This window comes from Xyrauchen texanus, chromosome 1 (assembly GCF_025860055.1).
Source record: "Xyrauchen texanus isolate HMW12.3.18 chromosome 1, RBS_HiC_50CHRs, whole genome shotgun sequence".
NCBI lineage: Eukaryota > Metazoa > Chordata > Actinopteri > Cypriniformes > Catostomidae > Xyrauchen > Xyrauchen texanus.
This window is the reverse complement of record NC_068276.1, coordinates 56,998,120-57,009,006: the sequence shown is the minus strand read 5'-3', so window position 1 is coordinate 57,009,006 and position 10,887 is coordinate 56,998,120. Positions and strand designations below refer to the sequence as shown.

The window sequence follows — 10,887 nt, the reverse complement described above, 5'->3', positions numbered from 1 at the left end:
CCACTAACATTAGGGGAACGTTCTGTGTTTGTTGGTTTATAAGAGAACAGCATTTTATAATTGATCACATATGCTGGAAAAATTTATCTTAAATGGGTTGCTGTATTTTGGGACATAAGTAGCTGGTCCAAGCTGAGAGACCAGCTGGTCAAACCAGCTCAAGGTGGACAAGCTGGTTATTGCAACATGGTAGTCAACCAGCTTGGACCAGCTACCATGTACCAAAACACAGCTACCAGTTTAAGTTGGATTTTTCCTGCAGGGATTGTGTACTTTCACTTAAAAAAAAAAAAATCGTCTTTTCGTATGTATTTGGATGACACTAACAAATAGGACCAAGGTATTACCATGTTTTTGTGCATGTAAAAACCATGTTGTTTGTTCTTTGACGATAGTACCAGATATACTCCGGACTAAGTTAAACCAACTCCCTGTTCCCACCTCTACCTGTCAGTGGATTACCAGCTTTCTGACGGACAGGCAGCAGCTTGTGAGGCAGGGAAAACTCACTTCCACCACCTGTACCATCAGCACTGGTGCCCCCCAGGGATGTGTGCTCTCCCCATTACTCTTCTCCCTGTACACCAATGACTGCACCACCAAGGACCCCACTGTCAGGCTCCTGAACTTTGCAGACGACACCACTGTCATCGGCCTCATCCGAGATGATGACGAGTCTGCATATAGAAAGGAGGTTGAACGGCTGGCTTTCTGGTGCAGTCAAAACAACCTGGAGCTGAACACACTCAAAACAGTGGAGATGATTGTGGACTTTAGGAGGAACACCCTAACACTGACCCCCCTCTCCATTCTAAAAAGCACTGTGGTAGCAGTGGAGTCATTCAGGTTCCTGGGCTCTACCATCTCACAGGACCTGAAGTGGGAGATACACATCGACTCCATTGTGAAAAAGGCCCAGCAGAGGTTGTACTTCCTTCGCCAGCTGAGGAATTTCAACCTGCCACCAGTGCTGCTGAAACAGTTCTACTCAGCAGTCATTGAGTCTGTCCTCTGCACTTCAATAACTGTCTGGTTTGGTGCAGCTACGAAATCAGACATCAGAAGACTACAAAGGACAGTTCGGTCTGCTGAGAGGATTATTGGTTGCCCCCTGCCCACCCCTTCAAGAACTCTACACTTCCAGAGTGAGGAAAAAGGCTGGTAAAATCACTCTGGACCCCTCTCACCCTGCCCACTACCTTTTAGAACTGTTGCCTTCTGGCCGGCGCTTCAGAGCTCTGAACACCAGAACCGTCAGACACAGGAACAGTTTTTTCCCTCAGGCCATCCATCTCATGAACAATTAAATTGCCCCATTGAGCAATAATTATGTGCAATACACAGTTTAATTTTAATTTATATTATCCAACATATCCACTTCTGCCATTACTTGCATTGCTCTGTTCATAATATACAGTTTTTTGTTCTTTATATAACAGATTGTATTATTTGCACTACGTGTGTGTATGTGGGTATGTATGAAGGTGAGTGTATGTACGTATATGTATAATTATTTATTTTGTGTTCTTTTCTGTTCTTAATTACCCATGTCTTGCTGCTGTTTTTGGTATTGTTTGTATTGTTGTAGACAGGAAGCTCCTGTCACCTAGACAAATTCCTTGTATGTGTAAGCATACTTGGCAATAAAGCTGATTCTGATTCTGAAGTAGAGATTGGAGTATTATGCTAATCATTCAGTACTATGCAACTATCAAAGTGTCTTCTTAAAACAACTACGTATGCATTGGAAAAAACTAAACAAACAAATGTTCTTTGGTGTGGCACAATTATGAGATACTAAATTATAATGAGATACTAATCTAATCACTTTTGTAATAATTATGACTTTTAGTTTTACAATATTTATGACTTTCGATCTCATTTATGATTATAAGTGTCTCATAATTTAGACGTCTCATTATTTACATTTTGTTACATTGTAACTTTTCATCTCATAATTATTATATACTAATCTAAAAAATAATAATAATTGACTTCTGATAATTCATAATGAAAATTAGGATTTACAATCTCATAATGATGACTTAGTATCTCATAATTGACTTTATATCTCATCATTTCTTTGCTTCTTATAATTACTACTTTATCTCACAATTTTGACAATTAAAAACATTTACGTCATAATTGTTTTTTAAATAATTGATTTACAATCTCATAATTTTGACTACTTATCTCATAATTAAAAATGTTTCATAGGGGTATTAGGGTTTTCTCATAATTATAACACATATATTTAATAATTCACATACATAATTGTAACTTTTTACATTCTAATTAAGATAAACTAATCTATTAATTGTTAATAATTGACTTATTGACTTAATATAATGTTAATTATGATTTCGATCTCATAATTATGACAGTATCTCATTATTGACCATCTCATAATTTTTACTTCTCAATTGTTACATTTTGTCATAATTATGATACTAATCAAGTAATTTTTGTAATGATTTAAGATCTCATAATTCTTACTTTTTGACTTATAATTATGACTTGGTATCTCATAGTTGAGTTGACTTTCTATCTCATAATTTTGACTTCTCATAATTGTTAAAATATGTGACTTTTTATGTCATAATTATAAAATACAAATCTAATAATTTTGTAATCATTGACTTTTAATCCCATGATAATTATGATTTACAATCTTCTTGTCTCACAAGTTTGACTTTCTCATAATTCGTACTATTTGTCTCGTCATTATGATTTTGTTTTTCATCATTATGGCTTACCAAAGCACATTTTTCTTTTTCTGAAAATAAATAAATAAATAAAAACATGGTGGAAACTGGCTTCCATAACTTTGTATCCAAAATATAATTTTTTTGGCTTTCTGATTTCCATTTCTACAGGTGATTGAAGCATCACAACCATACTGAATTGTCATCTTTAATACATTTTATACACTGTACACATTGTTCAATATTTAACACTACATTACACGGCTTTGTCTATAAACGTATCAAGAGATAAAACACAAGGAAAAAAAAAACCTCCCAGAATGCTCATGCCAGCTGTGTTTGCTTGGGTACTAGAACAGTCATGATGAAATTGGCACATGAATGTCAGCCTTTAATGTGCTTCTCTCAGTTATGTCCTGACTACAAATTATGCTACACTCTAAAACAGGTGATATTCAATCGGTGTTCAGTAACACAGGTGTTTTGGAGCTGTAAATATTGCATAGCATGTTTTACTAAGGGGGTGGACTGTCACAACTGAGTTCAATTGCAATTTAATTCTACTCCGAATTGCAGTCAGGAGTTGAGGGCTGAATAGACGGGGAATTTTACGGATCCTTTGGTTAGAGGTTTTCTAGGGATGAAAGAAAAGTTACCATAAGCCAGTAGTACAAGGACGGCTAGTACTGTATTGTTTTTAGTTTTTATAGTCTATCCAATAGAGGTTTGGACATCATTTTTGTGATTCATGTCTTTGATTATAGGGTTATATTATAATAAAACATGTTTATAATGTACTTGTAACAGGTTAAATCTCACGAAAACATTTCCAGGTCACATTTCACCACCAAAATACAAAATTATATTTTGCATAAAGAAAATTACGTCTATTTTTAGGACCATTTTTTTTTTGCATTGTGAATTCATGTTCATTATAATTAATCACGTTTTCATTCAGACATTTTCCTTTTTACTTTTTTTCTTCATTGACTCATTTCCATTATTCTCAGTGGTGATTCTCAAAACTGTAATTCAGTAATAGTTTACTGTATTACAGTTAGAAATTACAGGAATATAGTTTGTTTTTCATTTGAATCATCATCAAATGCGATACAACAAATACTGTGCATCAATACATGACCTGGGCGATGTATGATTTGGGCATGACACAAGCCCCTGGATTCATTACAAAACAAGAGCGTTTTCTAGTTTTTCATCTTTCCATTCTTAGCTTTTTTTTTCTTTTCTTTTTTAAGTAAAAATAGGATTTTCCCCATGTCATATTAATAAACCATACTTCTACATCATTTGCTTCAAACTCTGCATTGGGACAGTATGGATTAGATAATAGCACAGAGCAAGCAACCTGACCGACATATCAAAATAACACTGTTCTTCTTTGAAAATATAACAACAGTTTTTCTCACTTTTAAATATAGCCATTGTCAGCAGTCCACAACAACAACGAAAAATATTGAGCTTTCAATAAAACGGTAGGTGGGTTTTTTTTCACTTTTGTGAAAAGTATGGATCAAAATAGGCATATTTTAATGTCCAAGAGTAACATTATTGATAAAAATCATGACACAATTGAAAAGGCTCATTGCACTTATTATATGGCATACATGACAGTAGCTTTAACATAAGCCAAGTTCAGTCCTCTTGGTCAAGTCTCTCCATGTAAAAAAAAAAGTTTAGATAGTCCATGGTCCCCACTGATCTGTGTTAGTTCTATTTTTAGATAGGGATGCACCGATCCCATACTGACGCTTTTAGACAGTTCGGGTATCGGTCCGATGAGCCCGATCCAAATCCGCTGCTCTCTGTTAGTCATGTTTGTTTCGGCCATGCTCCTAAAATTACATAAATGAACCATAAAAACACCCTTAATGTAGTTCATATGTTTTGTGCATTTTATTCAAAGCCACTTGAAGATGTGCGAAAGCTCTGAGAATCACAAAAGATTGTGATGTAAATGTATAAAATGCACGCACAGCGCCAGCGCGTTACTCACGAACAACACCTTAGATGTAGATGCTCAATAGTTCGGTTCACTTATAATATGCATTTAGAACAGATTTTACCAGAATTTGAATAAGAAGCGAATTAAACCACTGTGAACTTGCCTACAAACAGACACATACAGGACGTCCTGGAGAGTTCAGAATGTCAAAATAAAAGCACGAGGGTTTAAAAGTTAAAGGTGAATGGTTGAAATATATTACTGTTGTATTTAAAATTCTAAATTAGTTATTATTTGTTTACAAATGATATTAATATTCAAGTTGAATGGGTTCAAAAAAATAACTCAGGATCAGGATCGGTATTGGCCGATACTGAGATTTCAGGTATCGCAATAGAAAAAAAGTGGTATCGGTGCATCCCTATTTTCAGATGATATTATATACCGATCCCTTTGACGAGAGAGGCCTCCAGAGTGATATTGAATTCCTGCAGGGTCTGAAGCACTCTAATCAGAGAGTTCACCAGAGAATGGTCTTTTAGGAGAGCCATGTCCTCATACATCTGTGCTGTGATTGGACACTCGGCAAGGAGTGCTATCCAGTGGTGTAGCAGGTGATCTCTGGTGATCAAGCACAAAGACAAAATTGATGTCAACAATGAACATATGACCGAATGACAGAAATGTAAATAATAATAACAACACTTCAATGTAAAATAATGCTGTAGAGAGAAGAGTGAATCGCAGTGGAGCAGAGTATAGAGTATAAAAATAGTTCACCCAAAAATGTAAATTTCATAATTTATTCACACTCGTGTTTTTCCAGACCCATTTGAACAAAAAAGGAGATGTTTTAGGAGATGTGGCCCATCTTCTCTATATAGTGGCAGCTGATATTGCCTCCCTTTAAAAGCTTAAAAAAGGACCCAAAGTATCATAAAAGTAGTCAATGCATATTTTTTTGCTTTTAGTGTTAAAGGGACAGTTCACCCAAAAATGAAAATTCTCTCATCATTTACTCACCCTCATGATATCCCAGATGTGTTTGACTTTCTTTCTTCAGCAGAACACATTTGAAGAAAAACAGAAAAATCTCAAGTAAAGGTAGGTCCTTAAAATTCAAGTGAATGGAGATTTCTCTGTTGGAGCTCCAGAAATCGTCAAAAGAGATCGTCAAAAGCACCAAATTCCTTGGTGTTCACCTGGCAGAGAACCTCACCTGGTCCCTCAACACCAGCTCTATTGCCAAGAAAGCCCAGCAGTGTCTCTACTTTCTTCGAAAGGCTGAGGAAATGACTGCTATATGCATAGAACATTATCTCATAGTATGTTATGTTTACATTTGGCATTTTTTAGAAACTGTCATCTTTTGCACTACTGTGCACTACTGTGTACTACTGTGTACTGGTCGGCGCTGCACTGTCTCTCACTGTGCCTATTGTCCTGTTCATTTTTAGTAATTTATTGTACTGTCCCGTACTTTTTGCACACATTTGCACATGCACTTTATATAGGTATTTCATTTAGTCTGTGTAGTCTCATGTGGTTCTGTGTTTGTCCTATGTTGATTTATGTAGCACCATGGTCCTGGAGGAACGTTGTCTCGTTTCACTGTGTACTGTACTAACTGTATATGGTTGAACGATAATAAAAAACACTTGACTTGACTTGACAAATCACAGACCATCAGCATAAACCTCATCGATACGACGGTCAAAAAAAGTCTTCTAATGTGGCATGATTGCTTTTGGTGCGAAAAAGTCCATATTTAAGTATCACGTGTGTGACGTAATCGCATTAGCCTTTGAAACACGTGAGAACTGAGGCACGTGCGTCACAGCCGGAAGAACAGCGCAGTTTACAAGTGAGTAGGAGGAATGCTGTACAGAAGCTTGGTTGGTTTTGGTTTAGATCTGTATTTATCTGTTCCTTTACTCACAGTGGTGTGTTTGTGTGCTTATCCTGGATGTCTCAATCGAGAGGAGAAAGTGAGATATATATTAATAATTGGATTATAGCTAAAAAGTAATTCAATATTGATCTTTTCGCACCAAAAGGGATCGTATCACTTTAAAAGACATTTATTTATCTGCTGGAGTCGTATCAATGAAGTTTATGCTGACTGTCTGTGTTTTTGTGAGCTTCAAAAGAGAAATCTCCATTCACTTTCGTTTTAAGGACCTACTGAGCTGAGAAATGTTTCTATTTTTCTTCAAATGTTCATAAATTTATAATGCATCCAGTGAATATTAGAGGTACCGATCTGTTACGTTAAAGTAAATAGAAAGGTTAATGACAAACCTGGCCCCGAGACACACGAGCATCTGAAATTTCCCATCTTTGCCGATGTTTCTGGGTGTGCTGTTGATGGCACGCATGAAATGGCAGAAATGGCGCACCCTCATCTGCAAGTTCTCATCGTGGGTCATCTGGTTCTGCTCCGCACTCTCAAAGTACACTTGAGCTTTTTCTATGGGAATCAAGCATGTAAACAAATGATTTATGATACTTTTGGAAAAGAAGTAGAAAGCAAGATTTAAAAATTTTCTATATAGAAAACATTAGACATGTTTGCCAGTGTAGGGTTGTTTTCAGCATGTTTTTAGGTAGTTTCTTCAGTGTGCAATGGGCCACCCTTAAAGGGACAGTTCACCCAAAAATGAAAATTCTCTCATCATTTACTCACCCTCATGATATCCCAGATGTGTTTGACTTTCTTTCTTCACCAGAACACAAATTAAGATTTTTAGAAAAATGTTTCAGCTCTGTTTGTCATCGCAATGCAAGTGAATTGTGACCAGAACTTTGACTCTCCAAAAAGCACATAAAGGCAGCATAAAAGTAATCCATAAAGCTTCAGTGGTTAAATCCATATATTCTAAAGCAATATGATAGGTGTGGGTGATTCACAGATCAATATTTATGTCCTTTTTTATTATAAATGTCTACCTTTGACCAGCCCGAGCAGTAGGTGGAGATATGCACGAAGAATGCAAATCCCCAAAAAACAAAAGAAGAATGTGGAAGTGAAAGTGAAGATTTATAGTAAAAAAGGACATAAATGTTGATCTTTAAATAATGAGTATCTCACCCACATCTATCATATCACTTCTGAAGTCATGGATTAAACCTCCAGAGTCTTATTAATTACTTTTATGCTGACTTTGTCATTTTTGTAGATTCAAAGTCTGGCCACCATTCAATTGTATTGTAAGGACCTACAGAGATGAGATATTCCTCTATTAAAATATAAATTAGTGTTCTGCACAAGAATAAGTCATATACATCTGGGATGGCATGAGGGTGAGTAAATGATGAGAGAATTTTCATTTTTGGGTGAACTATCCCTTTAAGTCTCTATGATTTTCTGGTAACTAGTGTGGCTTGGGTACCTCTGTAAGTCTATGGTAGAGGTTAACCGATAGTGTATTTTGATGATATCGAAGGTGATGGAAAAGGCAGATAACCGATTAATCAGCCAAGAGTTTTTGAAATCGATTTATAGAATGTATAAAAAAAAATCTATAAAATGAGTCCAAAATTAATAAAATTACTGTAGAATCCTCCAGTGTGGCCCATAGTGTAACACAGAGGAATATATATATATAAATATATATATATTTAAAAATCTATCACCAGAACTATCTGCATACATTTTTTGCGATAACCGATAGTTAAAAAAAGCAGCTATCGGCACAGATTAATCGGTAAAACCGATATATTTGTTTACATCTAGGCATTGGAACCCCCCTTACTTTATCATCCCCCTGGCAAAAATCATAAGCCAAAAATAGCACACATATCGCATGATTTGAAATACCATGCTTTTTGTGATGGGTTAGGCCTCCGAGTTTAATACTTCGGCTTTAGCAAACACTACTAATAAGAATTAGGAAACTTTTTTGGACTTCAACAGTATTTGTTACCTAGAAAGTCCCAAATGAAGACGTTCTTGAAGAGGCGTGGTGACTTAAAGCCATGCTGGAACACTTGCTCAAGTGCCCACACCAAACCATACTCTCCACAGAGAAGCAATATGAGGCTTCCTCTCTAGGACAGGACAGGAGAAATGTCAACAAAGTAAGAACGGATAATTGCCATTGTCCTGTACACTTTTTTCTTTACATTTTTTCACAGATAACATCAAAGATCTGTATTGATACCATTAGCTTCAGAAAAAAAAAAAGCTAGTCCTTACCTCTTTTTCTGGCTTGTGGAAGTGTTTGACGATGCCATTAATCGCCTCTCCCACCCCTTCCTGGATCTGGCCAGTGTTTAACTCTAGTAGTGCCCAACATGAAATATGTTTGAGACAACAGCAATATCCTCTTTACAGTTCATTAATAAAGTCTATCATATATGACTTTGAACATCCAAGGATATTCAAGTACTCACTTGGTTTGCTGTTTGGTGAAATGGTGACAAATCGCCGCATCATCCCGGGGGATTGCTGCATTGGAGGAGTCCGACACATTCTTTCTTCGCTCTCCGTGTTAGTCACCAGTTCGCCCACCAGTATCCTTTCCAAGCTGCCATCATCCACCCCTTTACCCAGCCAACGGCCACATGGAAACCTACACAACAGTCATACAGTCAGTTAAGAGTCGAACATGAATTTTTGATAATGGTGATTTGAGATTCGTTGTACTCACTTGTAGGTGTGCCCTGTAATCCCATTCCGGACCATCACACACTCTACTAGCCACTTAGCATACAGTCCTGAGTTATCATGGCCCATCTGTATGGTGGTTAGTTTTCCCAGGTTCTGGCACTGTGTGAAATGCAGATAGAATTATACAACAAAACTACAAATACATTACGAAACAGGAATTCAGTAATTGTGTACCAATCTGTGTTTTTAAATGGCAAATTCTCATATCTAGAGAACAGGGTGGTTGATAGCTGATATGTTACCATTTAATTTATACAATATAAACGACATAATGAAATGCCATGAAATGTATACAATTGAATGAAAAGCGAATGCGACGTAAACAAAATTTGTAACTTGAAACAAACACCTATTTTGTCCCCAAAATTAAAAATAAATAAATAAAAATTCACCAACACCAGCATTTAATAAAAAAAAAAAAAAAGAAACAGCATCACAATGCAATTAAATATAATGTTGTTTGCTAAATCAACCAGATAAAGAACTAGATCGTCACAAATTCGACAATGCTAGAAAACTTTGTTTACATTTTTGACAATCATTTTTTAGTTTTTAAAATGAACGATTGAAATGATCTGCAAACAGACTTGCACACACTGAATATGTTGACAGAACGCTGATAAAGGCATATGCAAAGTAAAATCAGTGTAGAAGGCAAAAATCTAGCTCTGTCAACAAGTTTTGCTTAAACCATCAATTACCTTTCCCTTGTAATTTACATGACTTTACACGTTGTTGGCTTATTAAAGGGATAGTACACCCAAAAAAGAAAATTCTCTCATCATTAACTCCATTAACTGCCATCCCAGATGTGTATGACTTTCTTTCTGAAGCAGAACACAACAAAAGCTTTTAAGAAGACTATACAATGCAAGTGAATGGAGACCAGAAGTTTAAATCTCCAAAAATCACATGAAGTCAGCAGAAAAGTCATTTATAAGACTCCAGTGGTTAAATCCATGTGTTCAGAAGCAATATGATAGGTGTGGGTGAGAAAGATCAATTCAATATTTAAGTATTTTTCTATTTCTATAAATCTCCTCCTTTGACCAGCCCCAAACAGTAGGTGGCGATATGAAAGAAGAATGCAATCACCAAAAAATAAAAGAAGATGAATGTGGAAGAGAAAGTGGAGATTGATAGTACAAAGGACTTAAATATTGATCTGTTTCTCACCCACACCTATCAAATCATTTCAGAAACATGGATTTTACCATTGGAGATTTAAGGATTACTTTTATGCTGCCTTTTTTCTTTTTTTTTATACCCCAATTTGGAATGCCCAATTCCCAATCCGCGCAAAGTCCTCATGGTAGTGTAGTGGCTCGCCTCAATCAGGGTGGCGGAGGACGAATCACAATTGCCTCCTCGTCTGAGACAGTCAATCCACGCATCTTATCACGTGGCTTGTTGAGAGAGTTACCATGGAGACAGAGCGCACGTGGAGGCTTCACACACTACTCACCACGCGCCCCACAGAGAGCGAGAACCCCATTATAGCTACCCCGATGAGGTTTCTCCATGTAACTCTACCCTCCCTAGCAATT

The 10,887-nt window shown here is 36.4% G+C and overlaps 1 protein-coding gene across 3 annotated transcripts in view; it reads right to left on the bottom strand.

Moving 5' to 3' along the window:
- Positions 1–2,803: 2,803 nt before the first annotated feature.
- LOC127653757 (DENN domain-containing protein 5A-like) overlaps positions 2,804–10,887 on the bottom strand; it is a 62,263-nt gene continuing 54,179 nt past the window's right edge. For 2 of the 3 annotated variants that reach the window (XM_052140555.1, XM_052140630.1), the window contains 6 exons: positions 9,321–9,439; positions 9,064–9,242; positions 8,867–8,949; positions 8,595–8,718; positions 6,970–7,138; positions 2,805–5,289 (listed from right to left, as the gene is read on the bottom strand). In XM_052140555.1, the coding sequence (XP_051996515.1) occupies positions 5,106–5,289; positions 6,970–7,138; positions 8,595–8,718; positions 8,867–8,949; positions 9,064–9,242; positions 9,321–9,439 (858 nt within the window). In that variant the 3' untranslated portion in view covers positions 2,805–5,105. Of the gene's footprint in view, positions 5,290–6,969; positions 7,139–8,594; positions 8,719–8,866; positions 8,950–9,063; positions 9,243–9,320; positions 9,440–10,887 lie in introns of all 3 variants that reach the window. The other variant, XM_052140710.1, reaches the window with a different exon arrangement.